The sequence below is a fragment of the Platalea leucorodia genome (genome assembly GCF_965183815.1).
Source record: "Platalea leucorodia genome assembly, chromosome: 2".
Lineage (NCBI taxonomy): Eukaryota > Metazoa > Chordata > Aves > Pelecaniformes > Threskiornithidae > Platalea > Platalea leucorodia.
In genome coordinates, this window is record NC_138824.1 from 29606755 (window position 1) to 29626277 (window position 19523).

The following is a 19523-nucleotide window of genomic DNA, read 5'->3' on the forward strand; positions in this document are numbered from 1 at the left end:
AAGAGGCTGATACACACTTAAGGCTTGGGTTGATCATCTATCTTTGAAAGAATCTTTCTCAATATTAATCAAATTGGCTCGCTCCCAGCAGAAAAGTACTAATGCCTACCACAGGCAACACACACCCAGCCTTGATTCTGCCCTATAGGGGATCTAATACGGACCTAATGTAAGATGCACAGGAGCGGGAAGAACTGAATGTTCCACATAGCTTCAGAGGTAACAGCAAAAAGCAAGTACATACAGAAAAGTACAGTAAAGTGGTTTTGCTTGTACAAATCCCATTGGAACTGTGTATAAGTTTTGTCTGTGGGATTCTTCTCTCAGTGGTAATCACCAGGGCTGAGGGGACTATGGGTAGAGCAGGCCCAGCTGCTTTGGTCCCACCTTCCTCTTGTGTTGGTAAGAAAATTACAGCGTGCCTACAGCTCGCATTTCAAAGCTGATTCAGAATTCATGCTGGTTTATGACCGATTCTACCACTAAGAGTTACCATGGCTTTGTTTCCCCCTCTCTCTTCACTTACTGCCAACAAAACTTAAAAATTCCAAATGACCCTCCAGGATTTATGCAGTCTCCATGGCCCAGGCTGCCTTTCACCATGATATTTTCCAGGTATGGCAAGGACTCTAAAATGCCTTTTTCCTGTACTTTGGAGAAGAAACCATTCCAGAAGTTTCCCATTTTTAGGATGTTCTCCAAGAAAATACTTAATGCTTGATATATCAAAGTGATGCTGTTTTTATTAGGACCGTCAATGAAACATCAGCGACATACAAATAGGAGAGAAGATGGCATGTCTGAAGAATGTGCCCATCTCAGAGATGTAAAAGGAAGCCAGTTAGAGGCCAACATCATACACTCACTCAACATTACTCCCAAATGAACTTAATAAGCCCAAGGCATGATTTGCTAAAGCAGCACTGCAGCCTTTACTAAACAACTTGAATCCCACCACCTTAGGGAGACAATTACTACACTAGCAGCAGCCAGTCTTGGTGACCTTCGGAGCTGCAGAAGATACCTGCAACTTTCTGTGGGGAGCTGAGGGGAAGAGAGGTGTACCAAAACACCTCTGTAGAGAGAAAATGACTGAACCAAGTCTCTCTCATAGTCCAAATGTTTTACTGTCTACCAGGGGCTGGCACGCAGCTGGATTCCAGGGCAACATGGCAATCTGGCCTCTGCAGCACCTGCTGGTTTGCTTCCTCTGACAGCAGGGATTCAGATTAGCCAGTAGAACCTGGACCAGAACAGCCTTGCTGCCAGTCACAAGACACAGCACCACTGCTGGAGCTCTAACACGAGACTGCTGGGAAGACACAAGCAGCTCGAGCCACCGGGTGCACATGAGCTTGGCCACTCTTACCACCACCAGCAGGATCTATGCTGAGAAATACTGATAGTAAAAGACGTTGCTTCCAAAGAAACCCAGTCGCCCTATTTTGGTCTGCACCAGCTCCAAAGAGTCCTTCCCAGCACTCACAGGGTCCTTGAGATCAGAGATTCCTCAATGGCCTTGAATGGTGGACTGGGCTGAAAGGAAGCATCCCTGACTTCACCCTGAGAAGGGATGGCACAGGTCGCACACATGCAGCCCCAACAGGAAAGCCTAAATAAGCTGCTCGCAGGCATAAGAATGCATACTAATCTGTAATGGAAGTATGATTCTATCCCTCTCTCTTCCTAGAAACTAAATGCTAATCTTTCATTAGTCTTCAAAAAAAAAAAAAAAAAGCCCAAACCAGCTCTTGCCTAACAAGACAGAAATCTTGCCTGGAACAGCAAGATGAATCAAACCAGGACATTGCCAATTTTATCTTGAGAGAAGGAAGGAGCACAGTGGCTTCATACCTTCTAGAGCAGTGGCTGTGGGAGCACATCGGCTAGATCAGGGAAAAAAAAATATCAGTCAGATAGGAAACAGAGCAATCTCCTGAACAGATTATGCTAAGAAATGGCTCCAGAGTTACTGCTCCAAGGCTACGAGAGCAGGAACAGCAGAGACTCAATTGCTGGGGAAAAAGAAACCAAACCACCAAACAAACAACTGAGAACAGAGATCTTCGTCATTAATTGGTTGGAAACACTCCACAATTACATGATTTATAGGAAGTAAATGTGGAGTGCCTGAGCATGGATCAAAGAAACATTAGTGTTAATCTCTGCCTGTACGTAGGGGAAAAGGTCACAGCTAGGGCTAGCCAATTTTTTTTTCTTTTATCTTTTTTTTTTTTTAATTTTTTTTTTTCCTAAGCATCGAGTGAAAGGCCAGATCACATCTCTGGGAATTCACCACCAAAATGGTACCGACCGCTGTTTTCCACATCCTAGGCCCAGCGGCAATGACGGAGGACGCCAAGCGCTGCCTGCCAGGAGCCCCAGCTCCCTTGGCCGGCGAGCCCCCCGCTCCCCCGGCTCTGTGCCGCCGGGTTTCGGGCTGACCTCGGCTTCCCCGGCCGCCCCCACGCCTGAGGGGCCGCGCTGGCAGCTGAGCGCCGCAGAGGGCCCCCCCAAAAGGGTTCCCTCCCTCCCGGTGAGGGGGGATGACCCGCCGGGGCAGCCGGGGACTCCCCGCGGCCCGGCCCAGCCCCTCCGCGGCCCGGGGACCTTCCCGCAGCCTCAAGGAGAGCCGCGGCGCCCGCCTCCTCCCCCCCAGTGACTCACCCTCCCGCTCCCGCCGGGGACAAACCGCCAGCGCCGGAGTCACCGCCCCGGCCGCCGCGGGGGAGCCTGCGGCGGGCCGCGCTCCCCGGGGGCCTCCCCCCACCACCCTCCCCGAGCGGCCAAGCTCCCGCCCGCCGCCCCGCGGGAGGCGGCACCCCGCGGCCCTCGAAATAGCCCGGCGAGGGCGGGCAGGGCAGGGCAGGGCAGGGCGGGCCGCGCCCCCCTCGGCCCTCCCGTCCCTCCGGCCCCCAGAACGTTCCTCGGGGTGAGGGCGCCCCCGCCCCGGCTCCCCCTGCCGCCCCCCCCCGCCACCGCGCCTGCGCGGCGCCGCCGCTCCCCCGCCGCCCGCTCCCTCAGCCGCTCCGGCCGCCCCCCCCGGTGATTTGAATATGCTAATGAGGCGGTTAGGGAGGGCCCTATGGCGGGGCAGGGAGGCGGTCACGTGGGGCGGGGACGTGTCCCTCGGAGGCGGGCCCCGACCTGCCCAGGCTGCCTTAAAAGCGGGCGGCGAGCGAGGAAGCGCCTCAGTCAGAGAGAGAAAGTGCCGGGGTGGCGGGGCTGCGGCTGCTGCGCCCGAAACTTCTGAGTAACATCAACAGGGGGAGGGGAGGGCGGGCGGCGGTGGAGGAAGGTGGTGGGGGGGGAAGGTTAGCAGCAGCGCAGCCCTATCCGCCTCTCCCTCATAAACCAGCCTGTGTTGTCGGGCTGAGCAGGCCCCTCACACAAAGGAGGGCAGGGCAGGCAGGGCTGCCCCCCCTTCCCCCCCGCCTCGGCAGAGGGGCAGCGGGGAGGCGCCCTTCCCCGTGCAGAGCACTCACAGCCACTTACTCCTCTCCTGTCCCCCGTCTTCTTCTTCTTCTTCTCTTCTTCCCCCCCTCCCTCCCACCCCGCCCCGCGGTTCTCCCCTCAGCCCCCCGCCCGCTGTCCATGTAGCCGCCCGGCCGCCGGCCCCTCCGCACTATGCCCATCTTACTCTTCCTGATAGACACGTCCGCCTCCATGAACCAGCGCACCCATCTGGGCACCACCTATCTGGACATAGCCAAAGGCGCTGTAGAGACTTTCATGAAGGTACCGGCTCTGCCTTGCGAGAGGAGGCGAGAGAGAGCGAGAGTGACTGCGCGGGGAGGGGAGGGGGAGGCAGGGCGCGGGGGGCTGCCTGGGCCGGGGGCGCGGGGCGAGGGCGGGCGGGCGGGCGGGAGTGCGTGTGTGTGCGGGCAGGGAGGGGAGGGGAGGGCCGCGCCGGGCCGAGCCGAGCCGAGCCGTGCCGAGCCGAGCCGGGGGGGCTCCGGCGGCGGCACCGCCGCCGCCTCTCGGCTCACCCTCTGCTTTGTCCCCCGCCGCCGCAGCTCCGAGCCCGGGACCCGGCCAGCAGGGGAGACAGGTACATGCTGGTCACTTTCGAGGAGCCTCCCTACGCTATCAAGGTAACCCCCGCTCACCACCCCCCCCCCCCGCTCCCCCCCCGCCCCCGGCCTCCTTCCGGCCCCTCCGCGCCGCCGCGGGCCGCTGCCGGCGGCCGCCCCCCCGCCCGCCTCGCCCGGGCTGCCGGCGGTCCGGGGGAGCTCGGCACAGAGGGGCTCCGGCGGCGGCGGCGGCAGCGCTGACATCAACATGGCCGACATTTTTTCCCTGTGTGGTGTGTGTGAGCAGCAATGAACTGTGGGGGATATTTATTCAAGTTGGGAGAAGTGACAGCAACTCCGAGGAGAGTTCAGCTGGGAAGGGGCGAGCGGGGGAAGGAGCGACTTCAGCCCGGGGAGTCCGGACTCGGAAGGGGACGGGACTTCCCTCACGGCCGCCGGGCGGGGGGAGCCGCGCCGCGGGGACGGGGGCGGCGGGCCCACATGACCCAGGGCGCTGAACCTGTTGGAGGTCGGCTTCCATCTCGAAAGGGCTGCGGGAGAGCCGCGCCGGCCGCTGTAAGCTCGGTGCATCTGTGACTTCACGGACGTTTGCCCTGTGGAACAAACCGAAAATCTTCCTTCGATAGACGGGGAGCGCTCAGGTTTAAGACAAGTACATATTTTCAGGCGTTATGGAGCGACGCTAAATATTAGCAACTTCCGAGGTGTTTTGTTAACATTTGTAGTGAGCTGCGCGCAGCAAGGAAGGCGCTTTGTAGCTTAACAGGAAAGCAAAGCTCGTATCTGGAGAATAAGTGTTCTCACATTTCTCTTTTCAGGCTGGCTGGAAGGAAAACCATGCAACGTTTATGAATGAACTGAAAAACCTTCAAGCTGAAGGACTTACGACTCTTGGCCAGTCCCTAAGGACAGCTTTTGATTTATTAAACTTAAATAGATTAGTAACTGGCATAGACAACTATGGGCAGGTAGGTTGACTATTAATAGGCAGAAAAATCGTAAAACACAACCTTCCCAGAGACAACAATTAGCTAGTAGTCCAAAGTGTCATCTTCATGAAATATTCAGTAGGGGGGCTTCTTCAAAAGTAAGCAGAGCCAGATAGTTCGAAGTGGTGCAGTCGCTGACTGTAGTTTGGTACCCAACTTTTTTTTTTTTTTTAAACTTCAGTTATTCCTCAGTTTTTAAACTGTGATGTGGCCTCTAAGTTGACCTTCTCAGTTAAACTTTGCCTTTTTTTTGTATCAAGTCTATGCTTCAGAACCTTAGCTGGTGAGCCTGGTGGGGGTCATGAAAACTGCTTTCTCTATATAGTGCTGTAGAATCAATTAAGTACAGTTTGGGAGATGAGCCATTATTCTAACAACACTGCATGTCCAGAAGTACTGAATGGAGCACAACTTTTCCAAAACTCTTTCCTTCCATTGAGTTTACTACAACTTTTCTCTGCATACCTGTATTTTTATAAACCTGCCTGTTGTATCAGAGCCTTGAGAAGCTCTGCTTTTCTAGTGTCTATATTGCAGCTATCCCTTTAAAGCAGGACTTCTTTTTGGGGTGGGCCAGCATTCTCTTGCTCAGTAGTATGAGTTGCTAAAAGACACAAACTCTAGGTTAAACATGTGCTTTAGGAAGCATACCCAGTTCTTTCTGGCACTGGATCAAATCCTGGATTTTTTTTCACATAAAGGACATTATTAGTATTGGGCAAAGTATGTCGTGTATTTTTCACGCGGGATGTACTAACTTGGTTCTCCCCTTTTTGTTTGTTGTTCTCATGTCATGCTCCCTCTACTATCTGAGGATTAGTTACTGCTCTTGGTATTTAACATGGGAATGTGGTTGTGAAAAGTCGTCCCCTTCCTCCCCCTCCCTTTTCCAGTCTAAGCAGAGTCTATGTGATAACATGCCATGTTTGTCTGGGAAGGAAATTTCTCTCTCTCATGTTGCATTGTATGGCTTTGCCACTAGGTGATCAAGTGAGCCTAAACATTTTTAAAATGCCAGTTTAGTGATGAAACTTCAAAAAAAAAAAAAAGTGCTAGTTCCACACATGGTTATTTTTTTGTCTTTTACCATCTGCTGTCCTCTTATACATCTGTGTGCTAATCTTTCCCATTTTCTGATGTTTTTGTTTAGTTACATGAGTTATATGAAGCTTTTTTGAACACTTACCACTGTAGGCACACACACGAAATACTTGCTCTTTCCCATTGCTACTGACAATTATGAAACTCTAATTAAACCCATGTCAAATAATTTGTTCTAAGTGAACCAGCTGTGCTTAACTGCCTGATCAAGTGGGCAGTTGAGTTGTCATGACTGTTTTGACTCACTAATAGTGTTCATTACTGCAAAGAGCTGCTCTTTTGTCTGTGGAGCAATGACTTTTTCTTTGTTAGATCTGTTTTGGTTACAAGTCTCTGTCTGGGCTTGAACCCACCCTTGCTTATGCATGTTTTTTGCTGTGTTCCACATATGGAGCTGGCTGTTGAAGAGGTGTTCACATGTGCAGTCAGGTGACTCAATAGAAATTCTAACTCTTTTTAGTGTCCGCAAAAATAGATGAATATATTGTAAGTGCCGGGTCATCTGCTGCTGAAGTCACAGGTTCCCATTTTGGCCCTACTAATGAAAGTAGCATTTTTTCATAAATCAGATCAAATTGTGGAGCACTTAACTGGTCCTTCAGTGCTCGCAGGATGAGATCCAGGGTGGTTAACTTTCCTCAACTTCACATTGGCCTTTGAGCACTACGTCACGTTATCTTGTAAACTTCCTATTTTTCATGTCTACTACCTAAAATTTGCTCAAGATGAATGGGTATTTAAGTGTGCATGGTGTGAGAAACTTACAAATTCAGGGTAATAAAAGTGATCACAATGCTCAGTTGCATCTGAAATGATTTTCACTCAGAGCATAAAGTGCTGAGTCACTTTTTTTTTTAAAGCAGTTAAAAATATTAAGACCATAAAATATTTGAGTAGCTAACTAAAATATAGCAGACAGATGTTTGAAGAGTGATTATCGTAGAATGGGAGGAGAAGGTAATTTTACAAAAATGCAGCGTTTAGGTGATGTTAGGTGTGGTATTACATGAAGGAATAAATCTAAACTTTTATTAAGCTTTTCTCTGGAAAATTTCTCTGGCTTAACATCTTTTGACTGTCACGCTTAGTTTTTTGGTGTATTGACAAGCTTCTAAGATATTTGCTAAGATCCACTTGTTTCACGTGTATGAATTGTAAAACAGATTTTTTGGTTATACGTACATATGACAAGACATGATAGAAGCTTGGTGGGATTGTCCGGTTATGTCATCTGACAGCGTAATGTCTTGTCCCCCTGCTGAGTACGAACTGTTTGTTTAAATGGCAGTGTGACTCACTATACTTGATTTCTTTCAAAGTAGACCAGAGTTCTCCATCAGCTGACTTCCTGAACAAGAGTGATGGCTGAATGGTCATTCTGAAATTGAGGAAAATCTCCTGCTTCATATTTTCTTGCAACATTAATGTTTGGATTTTTAATATGAGTATTTATCATATTACTTTTTCAGTAAATAAGCACTGACTCAGTTGCTCATGAAGATTGAGTTACCAAGTGTACAGCTGTATTAGCTGATCACAGTATCTCACATTCAGATCTTAAAGGGACACTGTCAACACATTTAGTTCATCAAGAGCCTGGAAGTTTTTTTTCATAAGCTGTTTCTGATACTAATGCTGTGGTATGGCTTTATAAACCCTTTGTCTTACCTAGGGTTGTTAGATTCACATTTTTGTGAAGGTTTTCGTCAACAACAAAAGATTTTGGAAGGTACACATTTTAAGGTGACTACTCCTTTAATTTTTACAGCACTTTTGGATTGATAAATTCTGTGTTACATTGCTTGAGTCCAATAATAGTTATATTTTTTTTCCCTCATAGTATGCTTTGCTGATTAGGATAGCAGAAGAATGAGCCTTCTAATAGGGTGTCAGCTTTTAGCGTTCACTAAAAATAGTGGTCCTCTTCACCTTCTGCATTTTTATAGAAAGCTTAGGAAAAAATGCAGGATTTGGATGTCTTCAGGAAGAAAGCAATTTAAACACATTAAGTTCAGTCAGGGCTCACTGTTGTACCACACAAAACATTGTACTTCAATTAGCCCAGTTCGTGCTTAGCTAATTGACTTCTCTTTGTCATATTTTCCACAATTCAGCTTCTCCATTGTTTCAGGTAGTCTGAAATACCAAGCCTTTTACTAGCAGATTTTCTGTCCTCTTGGAATGCACTCCTAAATCTTATAGCTATGGCCTGTTCAGCAGTACATGCATCGTCACAATTTATCTGAATAGTTATGGGTGAGGCAAACATGCAGCTGGTTTACAGTTCGTGGAAGGGTTAAATACTAATAGATGTGTTTCTCTTTCTGTGGAAACAGAAAATATGAAAAATGTAACTATTATAATGCAGCAAAAATGTAAACAAATGGTTCAATTGAACCATCTACGTACTTAAATTATTTGCAGTTTGTAGTGAAGTTTCTAAGACCAAGTTCTGAAGCTAAGGTAGGTAAAATGTGTACCAATGGTGTTTTGATACTCACGTACAAAGGACCAACACAGCACTGCCAAAATTTGAATCTGATGGATGTTTGAAATTGCTAAAGCTCTGATTCTCTGATAACCTGTGTTTCACCTTGCCTATTGTTATTTGCGTAATAGAAGGTCTCTTACTATTTTTTTCAGCAGTATTGCATAGAATGAGGTTTGAGAGGATAAAATGTACTTATCTGAGTGTATTTCAAAGTGGTTGAGTTGATGTATCACAAGGTACTTTTCCAAATTTTTTCAGGGTGAAATTTCATTTTAATATTGCAGCTAGAAACAGCACTTTTCAATAACATAAGCTTTTTATGATCTTTTTATCTCACTAGAGTATCTTGCACATATTCTTCAGCATCGTAATTATTGATATGGTAAAACTGGCTTAGAGATGAGTTTGACTTTTAAACAAATCTCATGTAACAGAAGCACAGGCTAGCTTAGTTGTTTTGAAACAGAAAAGCCAACTATAATGCTTCTGTAATCCAGGTGGACTCGGGATAGGTATTTTTCATTCATGGTGATGAATAAGGTGCTGTCTGGATTTAGACTAACACAAGAAAAACTGTTTTGATGACTTCCCAGGCTGTGCGCAGTCTTGGCGAAAGCCTTTTTTCCTGCAGTGCATTTCACTTAGAAAAGCATAACTAAGAAATTTTGAAACAAACTAAAATCCAAATGGAATTCAACTGATTAAGAATATTTTGGGAACTTAAAAATACGTTAAGGGCTGGAAAGACCTATTTCTGACCTGGAAGTTGGAAGGTGTCCTGCATATAACAGCATCGTTTTTAAACACAGTCTTTTTTTTTCCCACGGGTTTTATTCATACTATGTATGACCATTAAACAATGCATCGTATGGTAACTGCTACTTTATAGTTCTCTCTAAATATATGATTAGACCCATTTGTAGCTACGGTAGCAGTATTGCTGACGTGTTCACACAGTAAAAATTAGTGTTGGTCTGTAGAGATCAGTGTGTTTTGCCATAGTGGCTTAAACACTATAGCATTCCAAAAACATGTAAATAGCGTACCTAGGAGATCAAGTCTAATTGTGCTTGTAGGCACACATCAGCTTTGTTTTTAAGTCACATCTTATAGACTGACTCCTTACTTATGTGCTTATCTGTGTCTAAGATCTACTGAGCTTAAAAAAACCCAACAATCACACGTAGGAAATACTGTCCCCTAACATTGCATACATTATGCTTTTGCAGTGATACATTCTGTTTTCTTTAAATTGTTGAGCAGTTTTATTTTCCAGTTGTTTTTTGAGGATTGTTACTGGATTTCCTTGCTTTCAAATGTCAAAATCCTTCAAGCATGACTTTTGTCTTGGCATTCTAGGGTCATAAACGCTGCACTGGAATGGCCTGTGTTGAGTGTGCATCCAAATTTGGAACCAAAGTTTAGGTTAGCATTTCCTGCTTTGTCATGCTGGCACGGTTGCACAGGCAGTTTGCTTCTCATGTTGGTAGAGGCAGAGGTTTGCACTTCTAGAGCAGCTCTCCCATTCTCTTTTTTTCCCCCCTTCCCCAACAAAACCAAATGGGAGAATTTCAGGCAGTAGAAAACCGCATAGCAAGCATAAGCATGGTAATGGCAGAAATACATATAAGAAAGGATTTCTCATAGTCTCCTGTTTTCTGTGGAATAGAAATGATTTTAACATAAACCTGTATGCCTGTTAAATGTCAAAGCTCTATATGTGAGTGCTGGCGAAAGTCAATCTATCTCACCTCTTATGTGATAAAATTAAGTGTATTGCTTCCAATTTATACTTTTTAGGCTGTAACCTTTAAGCATGCGATCTTGTCCTTTCTGGAAATGTTTGTAATTTTTAGTTAGTTTTGTTTGATAGTATCCTTTAATGAAAACTACAGCAGGCATTGTTGCAAGTGTTTTTTCACACTGTGAGGTGGAACTGCATGCCTTTCAGCCTTCCCAGAGCAACAAAATTCACTGAAAGTCTCACTAATAATAATCACATCAGACTTAAGTGTTCTTAAAATCACTTGACAAGTTCTAATCCAGTACATTTTTTAAGAAGAATTTAAAAGTTAAAACAAGCTTACACAAAGTACTTTATTTTTTCTGATGAAAATGATCTCATCAATCTGTTTCACTAGCAGAAAGATGTGAGATACTTCCTCGTGTTCTGAATATCAAGTATGCTTTGAACACTTCGAATCTTTAAGTGCTCAGTATTTCAATAAATTTATTTGAAAGGGGCAGTGCCATAACGTGCTCGTTGTGGCTTTGATTTTTAGAGGTCAGGTGAGCTCAGTCATGCTGCCAAAGCTTAAGCAGATGATACAGATGTCTGTCTCTGGCTGATATTCTTGGATTCACTAAAAAGTCATCAGAGAGAGTCGGAGGACAGTTGGGAGTACCAACATTTTCTCTCTTGGCTTGACTTTCTATCTGGAACAGTTTATTTGAACGGGTCATTATAGACTCCTTGGATATACTAGCTTTCTTATTTGGGTGCTTAAAGGTATGTGTCCCACAGCTGAAGTATTCTTGTCTTTTTGAAATGTATTTGCACTTCATCACAGCCAATTGTCAGGAAGGCAAATACATATAGATATAGCGCCAGGAGTTTGGTTATCTTGTGAATCTCAAGTATTTATTTCCTCCCCGTGTCTCCCTTGCTATGTTTGTTCTCTTTAAGCTTGTTTTCACTTTTCTTACTGAATAATTACATTCAGTCTTGGATTTCTGTTGTAGACAGTCCATATCTCTGAAGCTTGAAGGAAAGAACTGTTATTTGTGTATGTGCCTGAATTTTAATTCAACTGAGGCTCGGTTGAAACTATGATTGTGTTGCTTGAGAGTCTTGCTGTTGCTTTTTTCTTGTACATTCTGTACCTTTAACAACGTAGTGAGTCTTGTAGTTCATAGAATATTCCCATATCTGCATCTCGCACTTAAAAAACGTGTTCATGTTTCCACTTCATGCTGTAATTTTTAGCATCATAGTGTCTGGCCCTTGTTTTCAAGTTGTTTTCACCTGTCGCTTATGCAGCAGATTGGAATTTCATATAATTTGTGAGCATTAGTATCTAGCTCATACAGAACTCTTATTAAACGTTCAGTTTGCATTGCATGATTATGGTGCTAATTTTAATTGTCCAAAGTGTAGACCAGTCTCATTTAAAAACAAACTAGTGCTGCAGATAGGAGATAATGGTTATATGTATATTTAGGATAAATCATTCATATGTATTTAAAGATGCTTTTTTTTTTTTTTAAAGTGGACTAGTCTGTGAGCCATAAGAGATTTCTGATGATCCTGTAGTATGTTTCTGTGATGTCTACATAGGATATCACATGTTCATGAAGTATTTTCTATGTTTCAGCAAATTTTTTCTATTATAATTCTTAATATTGACAGCAAATAGGAATTTGGGCTCTTTATTATTGCCTGTATATTTTATTAAAAAAAAAAAAAAAGGAAGGGATGTATTTAATCACTCTGGTACTGTAAAGTTGGCCCCTAATGGACTACATTTTTCAAAAATGTATTGTATAAGCAATTTCAGTCTTACATTAACGAGAAATCAAGTGTCTGTTATCTAAGCACCTGTTGTTTTCATTCTAGAGATAGTGTCTTTGCCTCAGTTAATGGATTTGCCCGAGCTTACATAAATCTACAGTCCACTATAGATTCAAGCCTAAATTTTTCCAGTGGGGAAACTAGGTTAGTGCCTACAGCTGAATTAAAATAGACAGGTAGGAAGTTGCTGGCTGCAAGATATGATACTAACCTTAGTCAGAAACCTTGAATGACTATGACTGAGGCATTGAATAGATAAGACTTCTAGTTGTATGAGAGGACAAGAGGATTTGTCAAAATCTGGTCCTACTCTAGTTATTCTAATATGGGTGGTAAGCGTGGATCTTGCAGCACTGCAGTGGTAGATAACTAGAATAGCAGATAAATAAGTGTTGATTGTGTCTAACAGAGTTCCATGGCTTTAACATCGGAGGTCCTTTAGAAGACTGTTCTAGCAGGAACTGCAGAGCAGATGAGGTCTCTAGTATGGGGTTTTGACAGTGATTCAGGGACATAGGTATTGAAAATAATGCTTAATGTCCGGTTGTTGACTTGGCCAGGAAACTTTTACCCGAATGATCACATTTGGTGTCTGCTCAGTGTAGCCACTCCCATTTCCTCTAATTTATAGGGTTTTTTCCTATCTACGTGTACCTGCTGCTACTTGTGGAGAGCTGATTTCATCCAATAATAATGTTTGAGAATAAATTACCTGGATACATTGTGCATTTTGTCAATGTCTCCTTGTGCCAAAAATCTGCATTGGACAAATCCAGAATATTTGTCATTGGAATCAATTTAGAGCACTGACATTCTTTTTTCATGCTCAGCATACAGAATGTGAGCAAAAAGTGGTCATCTCTTTCTTCCACCAGTATGCACCCCCTGGGGCTTTGGATCCCAGAATGCCGACTTGATTGTATGCATCACTATATGTAAGACATATCTAGCCTAGCTGCCTACTCTGCTCCTGAGCTTATAGCCTCTCATGTGCTCATAGTTGTGCCAAACTTGAAGCAAGTTGTGAGTGTGACTTCATGTAGTAAAATAAATCGGTGATTGCTTCAGATGCTTAATAAGCTGGACTGTAAACTGTAGTGGTTCAGAATCTGTTTTAAAAAACAGCTAAGTTGCCTCTGCTGTAGTGGTGATAAACTCTAGGAGAGAGTTGTGGGGCAGTTATTCAGAAGAACTGCCTTATGTTCATGAGTCAATAAGCTACTTTCAGTCAGCTTGTCAGTACTCTGGATTGATAACCCCCCAAAAGGTAGGGAGAATTTTGTATACAACTCTCTCTTTGGCTTTTCACCTTGTGTGGTGTGGGTTGTTTTGTTTTGTTTTTGTGTGTGTGTGTTTTCCCTACTCAGTGTGCTGCTAACTGTGAAATTCCTTATGCTTCTCCAGTATATGGGGAACAGAGGCCTGGCTTAGCACTGTGAATTGCACTGACTGAGCCAGGACCAGCTATGGAAAGTCATTGCTGTGAAGCAGAAAGGCTGCAGTAATTAGGGACTTGATCCAGGGCTTGACAACGTCAGTTATTTTTGGAATAAAACATTCAGAAATATTTTTAGGAAATATGACCAAAATCATCTTTAAACCCAAATTCTTTGGGGCTGACTTTAAAGTTATGTTTGGTATGGATGATTATTTTAGCTGTTTTTTTTTTTTTTTTTTTTTTTCCAAGTTTATAAAAGTTGAAATATAACCTATTTTTAGCAGCTTGCATTTACTATATTCCATCAAATAACTTTGGAAACAACCAGGATTTGTTGGTTGATTTATCCAATTTGAGGTGATTCCAGTAGTGATTCATTTACTAATCTGTAACTAACTGATAAGGTGCATCTTTATTTAAGGGACAGTTAGCATTACCTTAAAAATAAGGTACAGGTTGTGATCACAGTTGCTTTTCTGCTTATATATTTCAATTAATTTAATGTAAGGAAAAGTTAAAATTCTTTCCTTTTTGGGATTATCATATATCTATCACATCAGTGCTTGCATGTTTCAAATGTTAGTGGCTTTTCGTTCTTCATTTCAATGCTGTTCTTCACTGTTTAGGTACTTGCTGGAATTCATGATATATGACGTCCATTCTATGCGTTTTTTTTTTTTGAGAATGTCACATAATAACAGTCATAAATTGTGAAAGATTCAAGGAGTGAATTGTTTTTGAAATTTACCAAGGACCTCATCTAAATTGGAGCACTTAGAAGTTAATCAAGAAGTTATCACTTATATAATATGTTATTTAGACCTCAATTAAATTTGTTCTTAGATGAAAGAAACAGGACATACCTTTATACTAAACTGCCATTTTTGAAACTCTGTCTTAGTAATGTTGGGAACTCTCTGATTTATGCACACAAAGACGTCAATGTGTCTTGGGATTTTAAGTTTGATGTCTTAGTAAATCCTACCATGTATTCATCATTCCTTTATTGTTCAGCATGAACATAGTCTGAAAATGCTTCCTTGACACACATCTCTTCTGTTTTCACACGTGCACTATTCAATATGGAGATTTTATATTCCAAAGCGGTCGTCACTTGCATTGAATCTCCTGATTTTCAGGCTGCTTTGGGTTGCGTTTTTGGTTTTCTTGCTGTTAGTTTGGGTTTTGTTCTTAACACAAACTTTTTCCATTCCAAAATGACTGAAGTTGCGCAATTAAATAATCTTTCAGCAGTATGCTTGGTGCCAGACTTAGGAACTCAGAATGTGTAAAGTTACGAGCATCTATAAAAATGATACTAAGGAGAGAATTTTGTTTTGTTGCATGTTTCAAGATGGATATGCAATGAAATCATTGCCCATAGAACTCAAACTTGCAAGCTCAGGCAAAGCAAGCAGCTGATATGCTTAACTACATTTCTATGTTGTGTTGGGTTTTTTTTTTGTTTGTTTGTTTTTTTACATGGTTTGGTGTCTCTTTTGTTATGCAATTCAGATAGCTATTTTGTTTCTGTAGTATTTTTAATTATAGTAAGTGATATCTGACTGGACCTTTGATTTTTGCTGTAGGGCTTCCAGACTGGGCTGGAAAAGTATAAGGTGACATGTTTTGAGCTTCAATAGTTAATTGAAGCCATAAATGGTTATTTTTTTAAAAAAGATTTTTTAAAAGAATGCTTAGGAGCAAATACCAAGGAGCAAATGACTTTTTCATCCCATTTGTTTTCCTAGATGCCTTAAATTTTGTTTTGTTAAGTGGAACTTACGTAGCCTACGTTATGGAGGTAGCAGTTGTTTCAGGAATGCTCCCTTTGTATATTCTGTAACTGGTGTGCTGAGGAGTTTAATTTCTCGTTTGGCTTTAGGAAAAGTCTGCTGTTGTACTTCTGCTTTGAAAACCTTTTGCTCACTGTTTCTTTTGTTTGTTTGTTTTTTTATCAAACCTGCAACTAATTTGTTCCAGTCACCTGAAATACAGAAAGCTTCAGTTGTACCACTGGATCAGTGTCCTACGTGCATGTGCAAAAATCGCGTTACCTACTGCTAATCTGTAGTGCCAGTAAGGGATGAAGCAAAACCGATGCAACTACATTGTAATCTTCCATAGACATTCCAAATGCTCTCTACAACTACCTGAAAGGAGGTTGTAGCAAGGTGGGGATCGGCCTCTTCTCCCTAGTAACAAGCGATAGGACAAGAGGAAATGGCCTCAAGCTGCGCCAGGGGAAGTTTAGGCTGGATATTAGGAAAAACTTCTTCACCGAAAGGGCAGTCAGGCACTGGAACAGGCTGCCCAGGGAAGTGGTTGAGTCTCCATCCCTGGAGGTATTTAAAAGCTGGGTAGATGTGGTGCTTGAGGATATGGTTTAGTGGTGGACTTGGCAGTGATAGGTTAATGATCGGACTCGATGATCTTAAGGGTCTTTTCCAACCTTAATGATTCTATGATTCAAATAAGAAACTGTGATTAGTGCATGACTTGGGCATCGGAGTAACTCTTAAGGATTTGTAATGTAGTTAACTAAAGAATTGTCTAGGACATGAAAAATTACTTTGCCTATAATAACCTTGCTGTAGCCTATAGCAAAGGACAGCTGTACATAGCTGAATTTAGGTTTTGGAGTTTCCTTACCTCATGGAGGAAAGGTCTTTCATGGCAGCCATCCTTACTGCAAAATCGTTGCCATTAATACCCTGACTTTCAGAGTGTGAATGAGTGCAGGAGAAATCGTGACTGCTTAAACAGCATTTTCCATTTCATTGGGGGAAAAGATGGTGAGTTAATGGAAGCATGAGTTCAGACTTTGATTAAATTCTAGTAGACTTTCTTAAAACGCTGTTTTTAAGGTCTTCTCCAAAAGATAAAATGATTTGAGATAGTATTCTATCTTTGCTTCAAAAGAAAAGGGAGTGTGTGTGGAATACAGTTGAATTTTGTGGCTGAGGCTTCCAAAAGATGGGCAATCAGCAGCAAAAAAGGGGAGAAGTGGAATAATACTGTGTGCTGTCCCTTATGTCCGAAACCGTGAACTAACTGTTGGATTAAACATAGAGTTAGATCAAGAGATTAGGGTTCAGTGACTGATTACTTCTTATTTTTACTTATACAATCATTTAGGGTTTTTTAGGTATACACAGTTTTAGAAAAGAAGTATTTACCTGTTTGTATGTATTTTGAGATAGTATTCAAACAGAGCGTGCTTCATGTTTATCTCGATACTCAATCACCTCATACAAGGATAGATTTTATTAACTTGTGCCCCCTCTGCTGGCTAGTTTTCCAATTACAAAGTAAAAATACAAGTTTTCATAGGTGAGGTACTCCCTCATATGCTGTTTTGGCCAAACCACAATTTATAAAAATCCCTTTTATGGGGGTAAAACTGCAATGAAAACCATGTGAGCCCTAATTTGTGAGAGTCAGTGGTGGTGTTGAAAGTTGGTCTTTTCATAGTCCATAGTTACTGTCATGGGCTCAATCAAGACTCCTTCAGCATTTGTCAAACCTGTTTCTTTCCCTCGTCCCTCAGTCAAAGAGATTTGGTGTTTTTACCCATCCCGTGTGTGTATATTGTTTCATATATGGAGGAACTAGATCTTTATGGTTCTTGGGACTATGGAGGACTACACTTTGAGTTTCTAAAACCTGCTACTATCTGATAGTAGTTGCTTTCCCTTCAAGATGTGGAGCACTCTTCTTCTGGGTGTGGTAAGGGGCTCTCTTAAATGACCTTTAGCAGGTGATTAATTTACCTGTGTTCTTCCTAAAACCTGTCTTTGAGGGTGAGGTGGTATTCCCAGCTGCCTAGCACGAAGGGGAGGTAGAGCATAAGTCCTCCCATCTTGGATACTGCAGGGAGACCTAAAAGGTTTCAGTGTTATGATACTGCATACTGCAGTTGTTTGTGGATTAGAGCTAATGGTAAGGGTCCTTCTGCTGTCCTGCAGCCCTTTCAGAAAAACACTGGGCATTTTTTCTTGGTGGTAGTGTAATTCCCGGAATAGTGTTTCATTTGGTTGTTTCATAAGATTCCCATCTGTGACCAACCTGGCATCTGTCTTTGCCATTAATCAGGCATCAAGGTAAATTTCTGTTTTATATTAAAATTTCTTTTATGACTTGAAAACTTAATAACAGGCTTCAAAACACACATATCCTGTGTAAAACTCAAACTGGTTAGTGTGGCTTTCATTGAACTTTCTTCTGAGGCTTCTGAAAGTGATCTTCAAATACATCTGCTGTACAAATACCTGATCGTCTACTAGTAAGACAGAATTGCTACCACTGCAAAACTGCATCATGTATTGAATAATCAACATCATCAAGGGAATATATCAAAATCTCTCAGACAGCAAAACAGAGACGAGTTAGCAACTTTGTGCATGAAGCCTGGCTTGTCAGAGATCTTAATCCTGTACAGAATTCCAGAATGTTCTTCAGCTCTTCCTCATTCAGCCTGAAATCACAGAAGTCTCTCTGATGCTTAAGGGGTTCCCATTCATGGGGTCACTTTCTGTTCTAAAACAGCCATGACAAATAAATATGGTTTCAAAGCTGTTTTTATCATGCAGGTTCAGTCACTTAGATAACACCATGATGCAGCTCAGAGGTGCTGTGCTTTTCAGTCTGGCCACAGAATCATGGAGCTCTTGTGGCATATCCCGTGAGAAGTCAGATTTATGAAAGCTAATGTTGCAGTAGAACCCGACTGTCCTTCTTGCTCTTTTTCCCCGCAGCGTATTCGTCCTTGTGTTCTGATAGATCACGGAATTTCATAGTGTGTTTGTGCTAAATATTAATTAAGTGAGATGCAGCATAGCTTCATCTGGGAAAGCTTCCACTTAAAGCCATTTTGCTTCTTATCAAGGAGTAGGAAAGAATTTACTAATCTACTGAAGCAGAAAGCTCATTCATTCCTGAGTACTATAGTGTGTATGCATATATGCATGGTTATGGTGCATGTCTACATACATTTGAAAAAATCTTGAGGGTGAAGTAGTTTTTGTGAAGAGTTACATTGCCAGTTATGTGTTTGTGACTTGGGAAACAGTTGTGTGAATCCATAAAATACGATTGATTCTATAGGTCTTCACAACTATATTGATTGGGTCTGCAGGGATAACAGAAAATAGTCAAAGTTGCTGAAAATGCGAGTGGGACAAGTAAGAAGTTGCACAAGATGCTACAGTTCCTATGTAGCTGTCTATCAGAGCATAGAGCAGTTGTTAAATACCTCTGTGTACTTGACGGGTAGTGTTGTGTCTTGAGAAATGAAGGGTTAAGTCTCTAATGTTAAATTAATGTTTTGGACATTTTGTGATTTTGTTAAAGTGTAACTGAAGTTCCTAAGATACAAAAACTAAGTGAGAACTATGATGGATTTGGACCATCTGTTTTAGTTTGTTGAAATTCAAGCTCTGTGTTTTGGTATTTTTTTAAGCTGTTATCAGTTAAAAAAATAGCTTTAAAGCTAATAATTTTGCCGTCATTCTGACTTTTAGATTTCATTTTAAACTATTGTTTTTGAACAATGGTTGCTCACAGATTCTCATGAGCATTTATAAGAATCTTGACCTTTTAAATTCTAAAAAACCTGATTGAATTGAAAAAAACTGATAGTGCACTTTTGTATTTCCTGGTCAGATGACTAAATTTACTGGCAGTTAGGGCTGATACTTCTGAAAATAAAAAGGCTCTGCTGCAATAATATAATGTATGATGGATGTGTGATACAACTTCTGCTAAGTTTTGTGATTTACTGAAATGAAAGCGTACCTTTTAGACATTTGATCATGATCTGAAAATGAGTTTTTTCCAGCGATTAGTAACGTGTTCTGTTAAAAAATATGCACTTTATTTCAGTTTACTTTTATTTTCA

The 19523-nt window shown here is 42.4% G+C and overlaps 1 protein-coding gene across 3 annotated transcripts in view; it reads left to right on the forward strand.

The window, feature by feature from the left end:
• The first annotated feature begins 3211 nt into the window (after positions 1–3211).
• Positions 3212–19523, forward strand: part of INTS6 (integrator complex subunit 6) — a 46319-nt gene continuing 30007 nt past the window's right edge. Inside the window, exons 1-4 of one of the 3 annotated variants that reach the window (XM_082304987.1) lie at positions 3212–3253; positions 3578–3738; positions 4017–4094; positions 4853–5002. In XM_082304987.1, the coding sequence (XP_082161113.1) occupies positions 3628–3738; positions 4017–4094; positions 4853–5002 (339 nt within the window). In that variant the 5' untranslated portion in view covers positions 3212–3253; positions 3578–3627. Of the gene's footprint in view, positions 3739–4016; positions 4095–4852; positions 5003–19523 lie in introns of all 3 variants that reach the window. The other 2 variants (XM_082304988.1, XM_082304986.1) reach the window with 2 other exon arrangements.